The sequence below is a fragment of the Trachypithecus francoisi genome, unplaced genomic scaffold (assembly GCF_009764315.1).
Source record: "Trachypithecus francoisi isolate TF-2019V2 unplaced genomic scaffold, Tfra_2.0 Lachesis_group20, whole genome shotgun sequence".
Lineage (NCBI taxonomy): Eukaryota > Metazoa > Chordata > Mammalia > Primates > Cercopithecidae > Trachypithecus > Trachypithecus francoisi.
This window is the reverse complement of record NW_022681466.1, coordinates 67,438,236-67,458,877: the sequence shown is the minus strand read 5'-3', so window position 1 is coordinate 67,458,877 and position 20,642 is coordinate 67,438,236. Positions and strand designations below refer to the sequence as shown.

Sequence of the window (20,642 nt, the reverse complement as noted above, 5' to 3'; positions counted from 1 at the left end):
AACTTAGAGAAGTTAAGTGACTGGTCCTTAAACACACAGCCTATTAGCAGCAGAGCCAAGAATAAGAAACCAAATTGTGAGCAACATAGTGAGACCCTGATTATACACACACAAAAAAGTAGCCAGGCATGATGGCACATGCCTGTAGTCCCAGCTGCTTGGGAGGCTGAAGTAGGATTGCTTCAGCACGGCAGTCTGAGACTGCAGTGAGCCATGATTCTGGCACTGCACTGCAGCCTGGGTGACAGAACAACACTGCATCTCAATTAAAATACAAAAAACTAGATCGGGTGCGGTGGCTCATGCCTATAATCCCAGCATTTTGGGAGGCCGAGGTGGGCAGATCACCTGAGGTCAGGAGTTCAAGACCAGCCTGGTCAACATGGTGAAACCCCGTCTCTACTAAAAATACAAAAATTAGCTGGGTATGGTGGCACGCACCTGTAATCCCAGCTACTCGGGAGGCTGAGGCAAGAGAATAGTTTGAACTGGGAGACAGAGGTTGCAGTGAGCTGAGATCGCACCATTGCACTCCAGCCTGGGCGACAAGAGCAAGACTCTGTCTCAAAAAAAAAATTGCCTAACTTTTAATCATATGAATTATATTTTATTGTCTACTGTGTTTGTCTTGGAATTTTTTTTTTTTTTTTTTTTGAGATGAAGTCTTGCTGGAGTGCAGTGGCAGGATCTTGGCTCACTGCAATCTCCACCTCCCGGGTTCACGCCCTTCTCCTGCCTCAGCCTCCCAAGTAGCTGGGACTACAGGTGCCTGTCACCACGCCTAATTTTTTGTATTTCTTTTTTAGTAGAGACGGGGTTTCGCCGTGTTAGCCAGGGTGGTCTCAATCTTCTGACCTCATGATCCACCTGCCTCGGCCTCCCAAAGTGCTGGGATTACAGCCGTGAGCCATCGCGCCCAGCCTGTCTTGGAATTTTTAAATATGTTATTAGATGAGAAGCACTTTATAGATTCCTTTCCATATTAGTAAGGTAGCTTGCTGTTTTTTTTTTTTTTTTTTTTTTGGTTTAGACAGAGTCTCACTGTGTCGCCCAGGCTTAAGTGCAGTGATACAATCTTGGTTCACTGCAACCTCCACCTCCCCAGTTTAAGCAGTTCTCCTGCCTCAGCCTCCCAAGTAGCTGGAGTTACAGGCATGCACCACCACACCTAATTTTTGTATTTTTAGTAGAGATGGGGTTTCACCATGTTGGTGAGGCTGGTTTTGAACTCTTGACCTCAGGTGATCTGCCCACCTCCCAAAGTGCTGGGATTACAGGTGTGAGCCACTACACCAAGCTGATACTAGTAGGGTAGCTTTCTTAGAATAGAATCTGTCATTAATAATAACTTATTGTCCAGGCACGGTGGTGCACGTGTGTAATCCCAGCCCTTTGGGAAGCCGAGGCAGGTGGATCATTTGAGCCCTGGAGTTTGAGACCAACCTGGTCCACATAATGAGACTGCATATCTACAAAAAAATTTAAAAATTAGCTGAGTATTGTGGTCTGTACCTGTGATCACAACTGCTCAGGAGGCTGCGGTGGGAGGATCATTTGAGCCCAGGAGGTCAAGGCTGCAGTGAATTGTGATCATGCCACTGCACTCTAGCCTAGGCAGCAGAGCGATACTCTGTTTCAAGATGATGATAATAATAATAATAAACTCGGCGCGGTGGCTCACACCTGTAATCCCAGCACTTTGGGCGGCTGAGGCGGGCGGATCACGAGATCAGGAGATCGAGACCATCCTGGCCAACGTAGTGAAACCCCGTCTCTACTAAAAATACAGAAAATTAGCCGGGCGTGGTGGCGGGCGCCTGTAGTCCCAGCTGCTTGGGAGGCTGAGGCGGAAGAATGGCATGAACCTGAGAGGCGGAGCTTGCAGTGAACCCAGATCGTGCCACTGCACTCCAGCCTGGGCAACAGAGCGAACTCTGTCTCAAAATAAATAGATAGATAGATAGATAGATAGATAGATAGATAGATAGATAATAAACTAAACACTACAGTAGGTGCTCTTAGGATTTGTTTTTTTTTGTTTTGGTTTGGTCTTTTTTTTTTTTTTTTGCCAGGGTCTTGCTCTGTCATCCAGGCTGGAGTGCAGTGGCATGACCACAACTCACCGGAGGTTCAACCTCCTCCTAGCCTCAAGTGATCCTCCTATCTCAGTCTCCTGAGTGGCTCATACCTGTAATCTCAGGGTTACAGGTATGAGCCACCATGTCCTGCATCTTAGGATTTTTTAAAATGCGTTAAAAAAATAGATACACAGTCAGGTACAATGGCTCACGCTTGTAATCCCAACACTTTGAGAGGCTGAGGCAGGAGGATCACTTCAGCCCAGGAGTTTGAGACCAGCCTGGGCAACACAGTGAGACCCAGCTCTAAAAAAGAATAATAATTAAAATTTTTTTTTTTTTGAGACGGAGTCTCGCTCTGCCGCCCAGGCTGGAGTGCAGTGGCCGGATCTCGGCTTACTGCAAGCTCCGCCTCCCGGGTTTACGCCATTCTCCTGCCTCAGTCTCCCGAGTAGCTGGGACTACAGGCGCCCGCCACCTCGCCCGGCTAGTTTTTTTTTTGTATTTTTAAAAATTGGGCCAGGTGCAGTGGCTCACGCCTATAATCCCAGCACTTTGGGGGGCTAAGGTGGGTGGATCACCTGAGGTTAGGAGTTTGAGGCCAGCCTGGCTAACATGGCAAAACCCCATCTCTACTAAAATTACAAAAATTAGCCAGATATGGTGGTCACAGCTAGTTGCGAGGCTGGTAATCACAGCTACTCTTGAGGCTGAGGCAGGAGAATCGCTTAAATCTGGAAGGCAGAGGTGGCGGTGAGCCGAGATGGCACCATTGCACTCCAGCCTGGGTGACAGAGTGAGACTCTGTCTCCAAAAAAGAAAAAAAAAGTAATTGATACATAATTATACATATTGATGGAATATGTGATCTTTTGATACATGCATACTATGTATAATGATTAAGTCAACATAATTTGGATATCCATTACCTCAAACACTTATTTGATTTTGTTGAGAACATTCCATATCTTCTAGCTGTGTTTTAATTTTTTATTTTTATTTTATCTTTAGACAGAGTCTCGCTCTGTTGCTCAGGCTGGAGTGCAATGGCATGATCTCGGCTCACTGCAACCTCCATCTTCCAGGTTCAGGTGATTCTTCTGCCTCAGCCTCCCGAGTAGCTGGAACTACAGGCATGCGCCACCACGCCCAGCTAATTTTTGTATTTTTAGTAGAGATAGGGTTTCACCCAACTGGCCAGGCTGGTCTCAAACTCCTGACCTCAGGTGATCCACCCTCGACCTCCCAAAGTGCTGGGATTACAGGCGTGAGCCACCGCGCCCGACCCTCTTCTAGCTCTTTTTAAATTTACAATAAAGTATTCATAACTGTGGTTACCCTACTGTGCTGTCAGACACTAGAACCTTCTAGTGTTTCTTCTATCCACCTGTATTTCTGAATCCATTAACCAGCCTGTCTTCATCCCCCTGCCCTTCTCAGCTTCTGGCAACCCCTGTTTGACTCTCCACCTCCTTGAGACCAGCTCTTTCTAGTCCCCACACATGAGAGAGTGCATGTAATGTTTGTCTTTCTATGCCTAGTGTATTTCACTTAACAGAATATCCTCTAGGCTCATCCATGTTGCTGCAGGTGAACCGATTTCATTACTTTTTATGGCTGAATAACATTCCATTCCATATAGATGGAATAACATTCCATCTGTATTCCATATAACATTCCATATAGGTATGCAATATTTTATGTATGCATTTATTTAATTTAACTCTATATCTTGGCTGTTATGACTAGTGCTACAATAAATATAGGAGTATAGATGTCTCCCCATGTACTGATTTCTTGTTTTTTTTTTCTTTTTTTTGAGACAGGGTCTCACTCTGTTGCCCAGGTTGGAGTGCAGTGGCATGATCATGACTGACTGCATGCAGCCTCAAACACCTGGGCTCAAGCAGTCCTCCCACCTCAGCCTCCTAAGTAGCTGGTAGCACAGGTGCACACTGCCACACCTGGCTATTTATTTATTTATTTATTTATTTTTGAGACTGAGTCGCGCTCTGTCGCCCAGGCTGGAGTGCAGTGGCGCGATCTCTGCTCCCTGCAAGCTCCTCCTGGGGTTCACGCCATTCTCCTGCCTCAGCCTTCCGAGTAGCTGGGACTACAGGAGCCCGCCACCACACCTGGCTAATTTTTTTGTATTTTTAGTAGAGACGGGGTTTCACCATGTTAACCAGGATGGTCCCAATCTCCTGACCACGTGATCCGCCTGCCTTGGCCTCCCAAAGTGCTGGGATTACAGGTGTGAGCCACTGCGCCCAGCCTAATGTTTTTTTTTTTTTTTTTTTTTGAGACGGAGTCTCGCTCTGTCACCCAAGCTGGAGTGCACTGGCCAGATCTCAGCTCACTGCAAGCTCCGCCTCCCGGGTTCACGCCATTCTCCTGCCTCAGTCTCCTGAGTAGCTGGGACTACAGGCGCCCGCCACCTCGCCCGGCTAGTTTTTTGTGTTTTTTAGTAGAGACGGGGTTTCACCGTGTTAGCCAGGATGGTCTCTATCTCCTGACCTTGTGATCCTCCCGCCTCGGCCTCCCAAAGTGCTGGGATTACAGGCTTGAGCCACCGCGCCCGGCCTGTTTTAATTTTTAAATTATTATTTAATTATTTTTGAGACAGAGTCTCACTCCTATCGCCCAGGCTGGAGTGCAATGGCACGATCTCGGCTCACTGTAACTTCCACCTCCAGGGTCAAGCAATTCTGCCTCAGCCTCCCAAGTAACTGGGACTACAGGTGCATACCACCACGTCCAGCTAATTTTTTGTACTTTTTGTAGAGACAGGGTCTCGCCATGTTGCTCAGGGTGGCCTCTAACTCCTAGACTCATTGATCCTCCTGCCTCTTTCTCCCACAGTGCTCACATTACGGGTGTGGGCCACTGTACCTGACAATTTTTTCTCTTTTGGATGTATACCCAGCAGTGACATTGTCTGATCTTGTGATAGTTCTATTTTCAGTTTTTTGAGGAACCTGCATGCTGTTGTCCATAGAGGCTCTACTAATTTAGATTCCCACCAACAGTGTAAGAGTTCCCCTTTCTCTGTATCCTTGGCAGCATCTCTTTTTTTTTTTTTGTCTTTTAAACATTATTTTATTTGTATTTATTCATTTTTATTTTATATTTGTGTATGTATGTATGTATTTATTTTATTTTTTATTTATTTATTTTTTTTGAGACGGAGTCTCGCTCTATCTCCCAGGCTGGAGTGCAGTGGCTCGCTGCAAGCTCCCCCTCCAGGGTTCACGCCATTCTCCTGCCTCAGCCTCCTGAGTAGCTGGGACTACAGGCGCCCGCCACCACGCCTGGCTAATTTTTTGTATTTTTAGTAGAGATGGGGTTTCACCGTGTTAGCCAGGGTGGTCTCAATCTCCTGACCTCATGATCCGCCTGCCTCGGCCTCCCAAAGTGTTGGGATTGCAGGCGTGAGCCACCGGACCCCGCCAATTTTTTTTTTTTTTTTGAGACTATTTTATTTTTTGTAGAGGAGTGGTTTCACTATGTTGCCCAGGCATGTCTTGAACTCCTGGGCTCAAGTGATCCTCCCACCCCAGCCTCCCAAAGTGTTGAGATTACAGTTACAGGTGTGAGCCACTATGCCCAGCCTTTTTGTCTTTTGATAATAACCCTTTAACTGGGGTGAGATGCTATCTCTTTGGGTTTTGATTTGCATTTCTCCTATTATTAGTGATACTGAAGGATTATTATTTTTAATAACAGGTTTATTGAAATATAATTTACATACCATAAAGTTTACCCTTTAAAAATATTTTAGGCCAGGGGTGGTGGCTCATGCTTGTAATGCCAGCACTTTGGGAGGCCAAGGCAGGCGGATCACTTGAACTCAGGAGTTCAAGACCAGTTTGGGCAATATAGTGAAACCCCATCTCTACAAAAAATATAAAAATTAGCCAGGTGTGGTGGTGTGCACCTGTAGTCCCAGCTACTTGGGAGTTTGAGGCAGGAGGATTGCTTGAGCTCAGGAGGCAGAGGTTGCAGTGAGCTGAGATCACACTACTACACTCCAACCTCAGCAACAAAGTGAGACCCTGTCTCAAAAAACAAACTAACAAAAATTAAAATATTTTAAAGTGGTTTTTGGTATACTCACAGACTTATGCAACCATCTTCACTATCTAATTTCAGAACCTTTTCATTATCCCCAAATGAAACCCAGTATGCATTAGCAGTCATTACCCATTTTCCCCTTCCTCCCAGCCCCTGGCAACCACTAATCTACTTTTCATCTCTTTGGATTTGCCTATTCTGAACATTACACATAAATGTAGCCACCTAATATGTGGCCTTTTGTGACTAGCTTCTTTCATTAAGCATAATGTTTTCAAGGTTCATCCATGTTGCAACATCTAGCAGTAGTTTATTCCCTTTTTTTTTTTTTTTTTTTAAGAGGCAAGGTCTCACTCTGTCACCCAGGCTGGGGTGCAGTGGTGCTATCATAGGTCACTACTGCCTTCAGCTCCTGGGCCCGGGGGATCCTTCCACCATGCCTCACTAATTTTTAAAATTTTTTTTATAGAGATGGGGTCTTATTATCTTGCCAAGGTTGGTCTCAAACCTGCCAAGCAGTCTCAAACCACTTGACCTCAAGTGATCCTCCCACCTCAGCCTCCCAAAGCACTGGGATTATAGGCGTGAGCCACCACACCTGGTCTTCATTTCTTTTTATTGCCAATATCATTCTATTATATAGATATATCACATGTATCTATTCATCAGTTGATGGATATTTGGGTTGTTTCTACTTTTTGGTTATTAATAATCCTGCTGTGGGCATCCATCTACATATTTTTGTGTGGATATATGTTTTCACTTTTCTTGAGTATCTACCTAGAAGTGAAATGGCTGGGTGATACGATAACTCATTGTTTAACATTTGAGGAACTGTCAAACTGTTTTCCAAAGTGGCTGTACCATTCTACATTCCCAGCAGCAGCGTATGACAGTTTCAGCTTCCCCAAACGCCCTCCTCAATGCCTTTGACTGTCCATCCTTTTCTAGATGGGGTAGGGAGGCAATCTCACTGTTGGCATGGTCATAGCTCACTGCAGCCTCGAATTCTGGACTTCCAGGATCCTCCTGCCTCAGCCTCCCGGGGAAATACAATTCAAAACCACAATGAGATACCACTTCATACCTACTAGGATGGCTCCAATCAAAAGAAAGGACAGGCTGGGTGTGGTGGCTCACTCCTGTAATCCCAGCACTTTGGAAGGCCGAGGTGGGCGGATCACTTGAGGTCAGGAGTTCAAGACCGGCCTGGACAACATGGTGAAATCCTGTCTCTACTAAAATACAAAAAAATTAGCCAAGCGTGGTGGCGGGCACCTGTAATTCCAGCTATTCAGGAGACTGAGGCAAGAGAATCACTTGAACCCAGGAGGTGGAGATTGCAGTGAGCTGAGATCGCACCACTGCACTCTAGCCTGGGCAACAGAATGAGACTAAGTCTAAAAAAAAAAAAAAAAAAAGGATGGACAGAGTCAGGCATGGTGCCTCACCCCTGTAATCCCAGCAGTTTGGGAGTCCAAGGCAGGTGGATCTGTTTAGCTGAGGATTCGAGACCAGCCTGGGCGACATGGTGAAACCCTGTCTCCATAAAAAATACAAAAATTGGGCGCAGTGGCTCACGCCTGTAATCCCAGCACTTCACGAGGCCGAGGCGGGTGGATCACGAGGTCAGGACTTTGAGACCAGTTTGACCAACGTGGTGAAACCCCGTCTCTACTAAAAATACAAAAATTAGCCAGGAGTGGTGGTGCGTGTCTGTAATCACAGCTACTCGGAAGGCTGAAGCAGGAGAATCGTTTGCACCTGGGGAGGTGGAGGTTGCAGTGAGCCAAGATCATGCCACTGCACTCCAGCCTGGGTGACAGAGAGAATCTGTCTCAAAATCAAAAGAAAAATCAACTCCTCAAACATCCACCCTTTTTGGCTTCTTTCCTCCATAATCATGAACGATCTTCCCTATTTTGAAAACTCTTTTGTCTGACTTTGCTGCCAGCTGTCATCTGATTTTCGCCCTTCCTCTCAAGGTTAGACTTCTCCAGAAAGGGTGCTGCCCAGCACACCCGTCTCCTCCAGCCCCCGCTGTCTGCCCTCTGCTCACACAACGGCAGTTCCCAGTGGTTTCCTAGCTGCTGAGGTCAGTGGGATTTTTTTCAGTGCCCTCTGGCTGCTCTGCCGCATTCGAGGCCATCACTCTCCCCTTATCCCCCCTGCAGCCTCCATGACCATCTCCTCTTCTGGCGTCCCTTCTGCTGCTCTCATGTGTTGCCTGTGGCCATCCACACTCTCCCTGGACATCTTGTTTGTATCTCCAAGTCTCACACTCACAAATGTCTGTAAATTGTATTTACAGATCCTTGTTTCTAACTGCCCAATAGAATGTACCTGTGTATCCTTTAACATCCCCAATTCAACATTCAAACCCAGACTGCTCTCCCACTATGTCCAGAATGGTGGGTTCTTGGTCTCACTGACTTCAAGAATGAAGCCGTGGACCCTCGCGGTTGAGTGTTACAGTTTTAAAAGATAGTGTGTTTGGAGTTTGTTCCTTTAGATGTTCCGATGTGTCCGGAGTTTCTTCCTTCTGGTGGGTTCGTGGTCTTGCTGGCTTCAGGAGTGAAGCTGCAGACCTTTGCAGTGAGTGTTACAGCTCATAAAGGCAATGCGGACCCAAAGAGTGAGCCGCAGCAAGACTTATTGCGAGGAGCAAAAAAACAAAGCTTCCACCGTATGGAAGGGGACCTGAGCAGGTTGCCACTGCTGGCTCCAGCAGCCTGCTTTTATTCTCTTATCTGACCCCATCCACATCCTGCTGATTGGTCCATTTTACAGTGAGCTGATTGATCCGTTTTACAGAGAGCTGATTGGTCCATTTTGACAGAGTGCTGATTGGTGCGTTTACAATCACTGAGCTAGACAGAGTGCTGATTGGCACATTTACAATCCTTTAGCTAAACACAAAAGTTCTCCAAGTCCCCACTAGATTAGCTAGACACAGAGCACTGATTGGTGTGTTTACAAACCTTGAGCTAGACACAGGGTGCTGATTGGTGCGTTTATAATCCCTGAGCTAGACACAGAGTGCTGATTGGTGCATACACAAACCCCGAGCTAGACACAGCATGCTGATTGGTGCATACACAATCCTCCAGCTAGACATAAAAGTTCTCCAAGTCCCCACCCAAGTCAGGAGCCCAGCTGGCTTTGCCTAGTGGTAGCCCAGCCGCAGGCAGAGCTGCCCGTCAGTCCCGCGCTGCCACCCACACTCCTTAGCCCTTGGGCAGTGGATGGTACTGGGCACCGGGTCGGTGGAGGCGCAGGCTGTGTGGGAGCCCGCGGTGTTGTGGGGGTGGGACTCGGGCATGGCGGGCTGCAGTGCTGGGGGACCTGGCACACCCTCCTCAGCTGCTCGTCCAGGTGCTAAGCCCCTCACTGCCCAGGGCCGGCGTTGCCGGCCGGCTGCTCCAAGTGCAGGGCCCACCCAGCCCACGCCCACCCGGAACTCGCGCTGGCTCAGGAGCACTGTGTGCAGCCTCAGTTCCCACCCACGACTCTCCCTCCACACCTCCCTGCAAGCAGAGGGAGCCTGCTCGGGCATCGGTCAGCCCAGAGAAGGGCTCCCACAGTGTAGTGGCGAGCTGAAGGGCTCCTCAAGCGCTGCCAGAGTGGACGCCGAAGCCGAGGAGATGCTGAGAGCGAGGTAGGGCCGCTAGCGCGTTGTCACCACTCTCCCATAGCAACATCCCCAATTCAACATTCAAACCCAGACTGCTCTCCCACAGCACAGCATGGTCTTTGCTGCTCTTTTTCGTTTTCTTTTCTTTGTTTTGATAAGGAGTCTCACTCTTTTCACCCAGGCTGGAGTGCAACAGCGCGATCTCAGCTCACTGCAACCTCCGCCTCCTGAATTCAAGTAATTCTCCTGCCTCAGCCTCCCGAGTAGCTGGGTTTACAGGTGCCCACCACCATACCCAGCTGATTTTTGTATTTTTTAGTAGAGATGAGGTTTCACAATGTTGGCCAGGCTGGTCTCGAACTCCTGACCTCAGGTAATCCACCCTCCTCAGCTTCCCAAAGTGCAGGGATTGCAGGCATGAGCCACCACGCCCAACCTTAGAGTGGACTTTTTACACAATCCAACCCCCTCTTAGCTTGTGGGAGGGGAACAAGGCGTCAAACAGTTAAATACTTGCACAGAGACACACGACTAATGCCAGAGTTGAAAACCCTTCTCCCATGCTCTTTCTGCCACACCAAGCAGCATCTCAGCAACTTTCGTGCTTTCAGCTGCTGTTGTGATACATAATTGTAGACTGCCACATTTTCATATTTGAGTACTTGGCTAATCTATACAATTATAAGGTTTTATATTTCTCATATATCGGTGAGCTCCCTTTTGTGTCTAATTTGGGAGTTATTACATAGTTTGTGCTCAAGAAATATGAAATGGATGAATGAAATGAGATACGATTACGTTACAGGTTTTCTCTGCTTAGAGCTTCGCCCAGTGCAGGGCAAATGGAGGCGCTCACTCAGAAGATACTTAGTGGTTGAATAATAACGGGGCATCGTTAAATATCAGGCTGAGGTGTTGGGACTCTCTAAGCATTGGGGAGCCCCACTACCAGTTCTGGGCAGAAGAGTAAAATCAGGAAAGCGCCATTTTGGAAGAGTTAAATGAGTGGCAGCAGAAGGAAGACATGGGGAGGCAAGAGCTCCAGGAGAGAGGACATGAGGGATTGGTCTGAGGTGGCAGACAAGCCAGGCACATTTTGAAGGGAGAAAGCACAGGGTGGCTGCGATACAGGAAAGGGAGGAGGAGGAGGATTAGGCAGAGACTAGACCGTGGTGGGAAAGGGGTGCTGCTATGGAAACATGGAGCATCTGGGTGGGGAGAGGGTAAGAGATCACAACGAGAGTGCCACGTGCGGGACCCCATCTTGCTTCTCTGAATCACCCTTTCCAGTAAGAGTTTTCAGGAAACCAACTTGAAACCCATTAAATGTCGATATCTGAACCCAGGGTGTCTGACCTCAAATATTCCTTCATCCCTCAGTGCCGCCCAAACATAGGGGAAGGAGACAGATTGGGAGTCAAGGTTACAAAATTAAAATGTACTTATAGTAATTTGAGTTGATGGTGACAGATCATTACAGCTCTAACAGGCCCACGGTATTTTCCCTCTTAGATTAGGAGTGTTCAGAAAATTGTGACCATAGGTCCTTTTTCCTGTCTCCCTCCATCTCAGAAAGCACTACAGTTTGGTTCAAGGACTTTGCAGCAGTCAGTTTAGAGGCCTCAGAATGGATGAGTTCTTCTGTTGGGCAGCTCTGTGGGGAACTCTGTGGTCTTTGAGCTTCTTTTTTTTTTTTTTTTTTTTTTTTTTGTTGAGACGGAGTCTCGCTGTGTCGCCCAGGCTGGAGTGCAGTGGCCGGATCTCAGCTCACTGCAAGCTCCGCCTCCCGGGTTTACGCCATTCTCTCGCCTCAGCCTCCCGAGTAGCTGGGACTACAGGCGCCCGCCATCTCGCCCGGCTAATTTTTTGTATTTTTTTAGTAGAGACGGGGTTTCACCGTGTTAGCCAGGATGGTCTCGATCTCCTGACCTCGTGATCCGCCCGTCTCTGCCTCCCAAAGTGCTGGGATTACAGGCTTGAGCCACCGCGCCCGGCCTGAGCTTCTAATCTAGAACTGAAGATGGATGAGATGACTTTTTTCAGGTTATTTCCAGCTCTCAGGGTCAGAAAGACCTCTCGTTAGCCTTCCGCACTGCAGTGACAGCACCTCTCTTTCCTGTGGATCCTACTGTGTTTTACACCTATTAAGTATTTTTTTAGCTGTGCATGCTGGGTTATGCCTATAATATTAATGTTTTGGGAGGCTGAGGTGGGAGGACTGCTTGAGCCCAGGAGACTGAGGCTGCAGTGAGCTATGATTGTACCACTGCATCCAGCCTGGGTGACAGAGTTAGACCCAGTCTCAAAAGAAAAAAAAAAAAGAGCCATCATTCTGCAGGAGGTGCAGGAGTATGGACAGTACTGGGCTATATATCTCTTCAGCTTGCAGCTCCACCTTCCAACTTCTTTCTCTCAAAAAAAAAAAAAAAAGTTCTGCCAGGAGGCTGTGGGTGGCCTCCGACAGCAGCTGTGTTACAGTAGGCCAGGCCTGCCTGCTCTTGGCCCAGGGGCAGAATGAGCCTCTTAAGAGGCTTTGTTCGAGCCCTTCGGGCCCTCTCCTCCTGGTACTGCTTGGCTCAGAAAAGTAGGAACGGAAAGTTCTCCCCTCTCAGAGGCCCTTTCTCACCATCACCTGCTCACTCCCTTCCTCCAGGTCCCTCTGCTCCCAATTGCCTCAAACCCTGGCCTGGAAGCCCTCAGTGTCAGGGGGACTGGGAAGAGGGAAGGACAAAGGATGCTGGCCCTCAAATTCCTGCTCCCTGCTAGCTTTCCTCATCCCTGCTTTTAAGAAGTAAGATGATAATAATGGTCATTAACTTTTATTGGGCACACGCTCTGGTGCCAGGAACCATCTGAAGCATTTGATGGGCATTTCTCCACTAAAATGTGAGTACCAACCCCAGAGGCAGGTTCTCGGGCACCCTCATTTTGCAGATGAGGGTACAGACGCAGTTTCTCAGTGAACTTGAAATTGGGAACATGTCTTTGAAAAGCTCTCTGGGCTCTGACTTCCGCGTTCTCTCGCTTCTTTTTTTTTTTTTTTTTTTCCCAGAGGTGGAGTCTCGCTCTGTCACCCAGGCTGGAGGGCAGTGGCACAGTCTCGGCTCACTGCAACCTCCGCCTCCTGGGTTCACGTCATTCTCCTGCCTTAGCCTCCAGAGTAGCTGGGACTACAGGCACCCGCCACCACGCCCAGCTAATTTTTTGTATTTTTAGTAGAGACGGGGTTTCACCGTGTTAGCCAGGATGGTCTCGATCTCCTGACCTCGTGATCCGCCCACCTTGGCCTCCCAAAGTGCTGGGATTACAGGCGTGAGCCACCGCGCCCGGCCACTCACTTCTAACTTTTCCCATAGAACGTTCACTCTGAACCAATCCAGGAAAAGGGCAGCCAGCCACCAGGGTTCCCGCTGCGTGCCCTCCTGATATACTGGTGTTCGCTCTCATATCTTGACTGGATACCACTTTCCCCTTCTCTAGCTCTGTAATCCTTTTCTAAAGTCCTGACGCAGTATTCTTCTGTCTCCCTCCTGTCCCCTGCCCCTAGGACCCTGCTGGGATCTTTGAGCTTGTGGAGGTGGTCGGCAATGGAACCTACGGACAGGTGTACAAGGTGAGACGAATGGTGCGGAAGTGTGACCTCCACATCTGCAGGGCACTCTTGGGAGGAGTGGAAGGAAGTAGGTTCCTGGTCTGCAGGTCTGAGGGGGGCTACGGGAGATGCCAGAGGCCCTGGAAAGGTAGAGAGGGGGAGAGGAAAGAGCACCCAGGAGGAGGCACTGTTGATGCCTCTCTCTGCCTGAGTACAGAGCCAGTCCCGGACGTGGTGGGAACAGGCCGGCAGCCAGGAAGGGTGGCTTGCAGCAGTGAGAGCAGGCAAAAGGGCATACGGCCTTGTGTGTCAGAACTCTCCTGGGATTCAGAGAGAGCTAAGGCCAGAGGTGTGGGTTTGGCCTCTCCCCGGACCACAAAGAGACCCAGGACTTTGAGGTAGTGGCACCTAATGGGTGGCCTTCTGCGGAGGGGAAGTGGTCTCTGCTCCCACAGCTGGCATGCTGGAGCCAGAGCTGGAACCAGAACTCAGGCTTGCTGCTTTTGAGCTGCCTCTGTCCCTGACAAAAGTGGCATGTTCTCAGCCACCAATGGTAGCTTTTAGGTTGGCCAGCCCAGCCCTCCCGTGTGGCCTGACCACTGCTCACATTGGCATGGGGGGAGCCGTTGCGGTGGGGAGTGAGGTGGCCTGACCACTGCTCACATTCGCATGGGGGGAGCCGCTCCAGCGGGGAGTGAGGTGGCCTGACCACTGCTTACATTCGCATGGGGGGAGCCGCTGCGATGGGGAGTGAGGTGGCCTGACCACTGCTCACATTGGCATGGGGGGAGCCGCTGCGGTGGGGAGTGAGGTAGCCTGACCACTGCTCACATTCGCATGGGGGGAGCCGCTCCAGCGGGGAGTGAGGTGGCCTGACCACTGCTCACATTCGCATGGGGGGAGCCGCTGCGGTGGGGAGTGAGGTGGCCTGACCACTGCTCACATTGGCATGGGGGGAGCCGCTGCGGTGGGGAGTGAGGATGCTCAGGGTGAATGCTGCCTCTTACTGGAGCCCCCTGGGACCCGTGGCTTTTTCATCTCCAGACAGAGTGCTGGATACTGTCACAAGTCTCTTCTGCATCTCTAGCCCGGTGTTTCCTGTGTCGCTGAGACCACCTGCCTTTCTCTTATGCTCCTTCTCTTGCAAACTTTGGGGAAACAGGCACCCCACCCGCAATTTCTTGCCTTGTTGTTGCCATGGGAATAGTGATGCCATGTGCTTCTGCATCTCTGGGCTTGGGGTCTTGAATGGCTAAGGATAAAAATAACCCATGGGCTGGCAAAGCCAATCCATCCCCACGAGGGGCCACCTTCCTCCACTCCGCTCCTCCCCAGGAAGCCTTTGGGCTTTCCTCTCCAAGCCTTAGATGCTCCCACTAGGAATTTCAGAAAGATGTTGGGGGAGGAGGTCAATGACTGGGACACACTCAAGAAGGGGAAGTTTTTTCCCACTCGGACTGGTGACGGTGGCGGGAGCATTAGCCAAGCAGTCGGCTAGCCCCTCTGTGTTTCTCTAAGTTCCCTAAAATCTCAGCTCTGTCTCTGCTCTTTCCCTATCGACAAGAATAATGGTCGGGCGCGGTGGCTCAAGCCTGTCATCCCAGCACTTTGGGAGGCCGAGACGGGCGGATCACGAGGTCAGGAGATTGAGACCATCCTGGCGAACACGGTGAAACCCCGTCTCTACTAAAAATACAAAAACTAGCCGGGCGAGGTGGCGGGTGCCTGTAGTCCCAGCTACTCGGGAGGCTGAGGCAGGAGAATGGCGTAAAACCCGGGAGGCGGAACTTGCAGTGAGCTGAGATCCGGCCACTGCACTCCAGCCCGGAGACAGAGCGAGACTCCGTCTCAAAAAAAAAAAAAAAAAAAAAGAATAAAAAGCTGTGTGGGTGAAGGTGGTTCTGGGAGAGGCCTCCTGTCCAGAGTTGGTGAGTCAGGAAAGCACCCCAGCATTTTGTCTTGCTTAGGAGAAGAGGGTGAGGCAAAGCCCCTCCCTCCCCAGCCTCCTCCTCCTCCTCCCTCCATCCTCCATCAGGATGAAGAGGTATCTTTCCCGCCCTGCTCTAACTTTCAGACTGTAAAGTCCAAGCCAGAGAGGCTGGAACAGAACATAAGTGTTTCTTACTCATCTGTCTTTGAGTTTTTCTGGGAGGAGACCCTTCGCCTTTATTGAGCCCGTAACTTGGAAGTCCACTGTAGGTGGTTTTTCTGTTGACCATGATGGCTCAGGAGTGCTCTGCCTCTGTCCACTCCCATGAGCAGCACGTTCACTGAGGTGTGTAGCCACAAGGAGGGGTACTTTATTTTATTTTATTTTATTTTTTTTGAGACAGAGTCTCGCTTTGTCCCCCAGGCTGGAGTGCAGTGGCCTGGTCTTGGCTTGCCTCCCAGGTTTAAGCAATTCTCCTGCCTCAGCCTCCTGAGTAGCTGGGATTACAGGCGCCCGCCACCACACCCAGATAATTTTTGTATTTTTAGTAGAGACGGGGTTTCTCCATGTTGGCCAGGCTGGTCTCGAACTCCTGGTCTCAAGTGATCCACCTGCTTCGGCCTCCCAAAGTGTTGGGATTACAGGCATGAGCCACGGTGCCCGGTCGAGGGCCATTTTGTAAGACAGAAAACAGTTGACAGCTGTGTCTCCCAGAGTCAAGCCCTCAGAACGTTCCGCTCTCTGAGCATAGACTCAGATCCCTCTGTCCTGCAGGGTCGGCATGTCAAGACTGGGCAGCTGGCTGCCATCAAGGTCATGGATGTCACCGAGGTAGGGAGTGGAGCTGGGCAGTGGGAGGGTTGGACCACCGAGACGGGAGTGTGGGGGGAGTCTCAGGGCTCAGCTCCTCCCGTTTGCCTAGGACGAGGAGGAAGAGATCAAACAGGAGATCAACATGCTGAAAAAATACTCTCACCACCGCAACATCGCCACCTACTATGGAGCCTTCATCAAGAAGAGCCCCCCGGGAAACGATGACCAGCTCTGGGTGAGAAACGCCCCCCTGCCTGCCCTCCCCGCACCCCCCGTCTCTGGGCCGTTCACTAGGACTCGGTATCAGTGCCCAGCATCTCTCCTCGCCAGCTACCCTCCCTCCGGTCTACCCAGCCTCCCCTGTCCCTGGGCCCAGAGGAGCCTCCTGCCTCATGGATGGCCCCGCACTCCAGCCCCATGAATTGCAGCCTCTCATTCTTTGAGTGTTTTGTGGGGAGGGGTCCTGGCGTTTGCCCCAACCCTTCCTCTAACCAGTATCTCACCCTGTGTGATCAGCTCTTAATAAGCAAATATAATCCTGGCAAAGGCTAGAGAGACCGTGGGGAGGCCGTCCATCCGTTTTCCTGCCTTTGAGCACAGCTCCCGGGAAAGCAACAGAACCAAAATATTTGTGGGAGATAACAGAGCCCAGATTCCTCCCAGCAACCCCACACGCTACAGTGCACCCAGCCCTTCTGGGTCACCATTCAAACCAGAGCCTGCTGTGGAGCTTGGGGCCTCCCCCAAATTCCTCCTGCCTGGCCCAGAACATTCCTAAGAGTCATTCCCCTCCCTAGCCTGGGCACTGGTGCTGACATGTTCCCCCAGCCTCACCCTTTGTGGTACTGAGCCCAGTCCCTGAGGATGGAGCAGCAGGGAGTATGGCAATGGCTGTCGGGAATTTTGGCGCTGATGCCAGGTCTCCCCTCCCAGCAGCCATTCAGACGACAAGCACTTACTAAGCACTTCTGTATACTCTGTATAGACAAGCATGAGCCGTGGTCCTGTCCTCCAAGGCCCTTTGGCTTTTTGGGAACACACACACTCATGCACACAAAGAAAGGGAGAAAGGTGACAGGGAGGTGTACCTGCCAGGTGTGTGTGGTGATCGTGTCTGGCTAGAGGCATTAGTGGCGGGGCGCCCCCTTCTGGACCTGTTGGGCACAGGTCCTCCCCTCCTCTCACTGTGCTCTGCTCTCCAAGGAGTAGGCATATGCAAATTACTCTTATTGCATATGCAAATTACTTTTATTGCATATGTAAATTGCTCTTATTGCATATGCAAATATATGTGTCCATCCAACCTTTTCCTGCATTGGATGTGGCTTTTAGTGAAAACGTGGACAAGCATGCTGATTCCCAGGAAGCCTGGTTGGAGCCATCTTCTCTGCCTCCGGGGCTCAGCTGCTGTCCCTGGGAGGTGCAGACCCAGAGCCCTCCTCATCTCCTGGCCTTGTTACTCTTTTTTCTGGAGGAGTTTCTCTCAGGGTCTTCCCAGGTTCCCTGCTGCAGCTGTCTAGATAGACCCTACCTACTCTTTCTGTCTCTAGCAGATCTGGAGAATCACTGATTCTTAGTCCCTTTTCTGCTTCTAAGTCAGGGACTGGCAAACTTTTTCTGTGAAGGGCCAGACAGTAAATATTTTAGGCTTTGTGGGTCATATTTGCTGTCCCAGCTGCTCAATTCTGTTGTTGTACCACGAAAGCAGCAGTAGACAGCACATAAACGAATGGGCGTGGCTATACCCCAACACCTTCACTGAGGTCACTCACATTTGAATGTTTTTTCACTTTCACGTGTCATAAAATAGGATTTTTTTTTTGTATTTTCCCGCAACCATTTAACAATGTAAAAACCAGGCCAGGCGCGGTGGCTCAAGCCTGTAATCCCAGCACTTTGGGAGGCTGAGGTGGGTGGATCATGCAAGGTCAGGAGTTCAAGACCAGCCTGGTCAACACAGTGAAACCATCTCTACTAAAAATACAAAAATTAACCGGGGTGTGGTGGCAGGCGCCTGTGGTCCCAGCTACTTGGGAGGCTGAGGCAGGAGAATCACTTGAACCTGGGAGGCAGAGGCTGCAGTGAGCCGACATTGCGCCACTGCACTCCACTCTGGGCGACAGAGTAAGACTCTGTCTCAAAAAAAAAAAAAGGTAAAAACCATTCTTGACTTGCTGACCATACAGAAGCAGGCCTTGGTCCAGCCCCTGATCCAAAGCAGTAGTTCTTTTTTTTTTTTTTGAGACACAGTCTCGCTCTGTCGCCCAGGCTGGAGTGCAGTGGCGCAATCTCGGCTCACTGCAACCTCTGCCTCCCAGGTTTAAGCGATTCTCCTGCCTCAGCCTCCCGAGTAGCTGGGATTACAGGCGCCCACCACCATGCGTGGCTAATTTTTTGTATTTTTAGTAGAGATGGGGTTTCACCGTGTTAGCCAGGCTGGTCTTGAACTCCTGATCTCGTGATCTACCTGCCTCAGCCTCCCAAAGTGCTGGGACAGGCGTGAGCCACCACACCCGGCTGTAAAGCAGTAGTTCTTAACCACTTTAGGGTTTGGAGTCCCATTGAGAATCTGATGAAAATACTAGACCCTTCCTCAAGGAAAACGCATATACCTCCATCATTTTGTCTAAAGTTTCAGGGATTCATTGGACTCCTACTCTGATCCCAGCCCCACCTGCCAGTTCTGTATTCTTTCTCTCTCTCTCTCTCTTTTTTTTTTTTCTTTTTTTGAGACGGAGTCTTGCTCACCATGTTGGCCAGGCTGGTCTTGAACTCCTGACCTCAGGTGATCTGCCTGCCTCAGCCTCCCAAAGTGCTGGGATGACAGGCATGAGCCACCACGCCCAGCCTTTTTCCCTCTCTCTCGACTTCAGGAAGTCCTGTGGCCTTTGTGAGGCCTCTGTGGCCCTTGCTTTCCAGCTCATACCAGTTCTAGCCCCAAGGTCTCTGGTCCTTCTCCAGGAGTCTAGCAGGGGATTGGGGCGGGGGTTGGGGGGCTTGTCTGACTGATACTTTTCCTTTCTGTACCTTCCTGGGATGCTAGCTGGTGATGGAGTTCTGTGGTGCTGGTTCAGTGACTGACCTGGTAAAGAACACGAAAGGAAACGCCCTGAAGGAGGACTGTATCGCCTACATCTGCAGGGAGATCCTCAGGGTGAGCTCCAGGCCCCTCCTCTTGTCCTCTCCTCCTCTGCTACCCTGGCTGGAGCTTCTCCATGAGCAAAGATCCTCCCTGCACTAGGAGGAGACATAACTGCCCCCTTTCGGGAGCAGCAGGCCTGATGCGGGTGGGGTGTGGACGCAGGGTCCCAGCCTTGGGAAGTCTCAGGCTGCTGGAGGAGACAGGCTCCTCTGTTTCCAAGCTCTGCCACTTCTCCACCTGTAACTCTGCAACTTTGGGAATTCACCTGGAGCCACCACTCTGAGGAAGCTCTCCAGGACAGCTCAGCTTGCTTGGGCTCCTGGTGGAGAGGGTCTGCTCCTTCATCCCAGCCCTGTCCAGACTGATTGCTCCTTGTCCCCTCAACTCACTCCCCACTTACTCTTTCCCACCCCATCCAACACCATGGCTAATTTCCCTGCTCTCCTGTCCCAGGGTCTGGCCCATCTCCATGCCCACAAGGTCATCCATCGAGACATCAAAGGGCAGAATGTGCTGCTGACAGAGAATGCTGAGGTCAAGCTAGGTGCGCCGGCTGCTTCTGAGGCTGACGGGGCCCTTTCACCCCCAGAACAGAGAATGAGGCACCCCTTTTTCCCTCTGGTGGCTCAGGCCCAACTTCCTCCCTGTTGGGGAGGCTCACTCCCTCCCCGTTCCCCTCTCCCCCTGGAATGCCCTGCCTCCTGCTGAAAATCCCTCAGGAAGCTCTACACCTGTCACCTGTTATGGGCCAGGTGCTCTGCAGGTTGCTCTGGGGAGCTGGGATCTGATGACCCTCCTGCCTGGGATGCTGTCCGTGATCCTTTCACCGGGGTTTTTCTCTAAGATGCAGGAAGGTGGAATCGGGTGCTTCAGGATGTTGGTGGGGTAAAGGAGGGTGCTGGGGTGTCTGGGTAGGGCCAGGACCTCAGCTGCCTCAGGCAGATCCTAGGTGTGCATGCAGGGATGTGAGGCAAGGGAGCAGGGGTGACTCTCCACGCTGACCCCTCCCTCTGTGTCTTCACAGTGGATTTTGGGGTGAGTGCTCAGCTGGACCGCACTGTGGGCAGACGGAACACTTTCATTGGGACTCCCTACTGGATGGCTCCAGAGGTCATCGCCTGTGATGAGAACCCTGATGCCACATATGATTACAGGGTATGGAGTGGAAAGTTGGGAGCATGGGGGCTGCCAAGGGCAGGAAGCAGTATAGGGACCATGGGGCCTGAGCAGGCTGGGGAACAAAGGAAGGTCGGATGATGTTAGCAGTGAGGGGCTGGGGAACATCTTATGGCAAGGCAAGTGTAGGTGGGAAGATGGGAGGGGTTGGAGAGCACTGCTGCAGGAAGGAGTGTGGCCCAGGAAGGCTCCTGAAGAGGCCA

At 50.6% G+C, this 20,642-nt stretch overlaps 1 protein-coding gene across 17 annotated transcripts in view; it reads left to right on the top strand.

Annotated features, from left to right (window-relative positions):
- MINK1 (misshapen like kinase 1) overlaps nucleotides 1-20,642 on the top strand; it is a 69,381-nt gene that overhangs the window by 36,452 nt on the left and 12,287 nt on the right. For all 17 annotated transcript variants that reach the window (XM_033184976.1, XM_033184989.1, XM_033184980.1 and 14 more), the window contains exons 2-7: nucleotides 13,334-13,399; nucleotides 16,083-16,139; nucleotides 16,231-16,356; nucleotides 19,165-19,275; nucleotides 19,717-19,807; nucleotides 20,288-20,418. In XM_033184976.1, coding sequence (XP_033040867.1) covers nucleotides 13,334-13,399; nucleotides 16,083-16,139; nucleotides 16,231-16,356; nucleotides 19,165-19,275; nucleotides 19,717-19,807; nucleotides 20,288-20,418 — 582 coding nt within the window. The remainder of the gene's footprint in view (nucleotides 1-13,333; nucleotides 13,400-16,082; nucleotides 16,140-16,230; nucleotides 16,357-19,164; nucleotides 19,276-19,716; nucleotides 19,808-20,287; nucleotides 20,419-20,642) is intronic.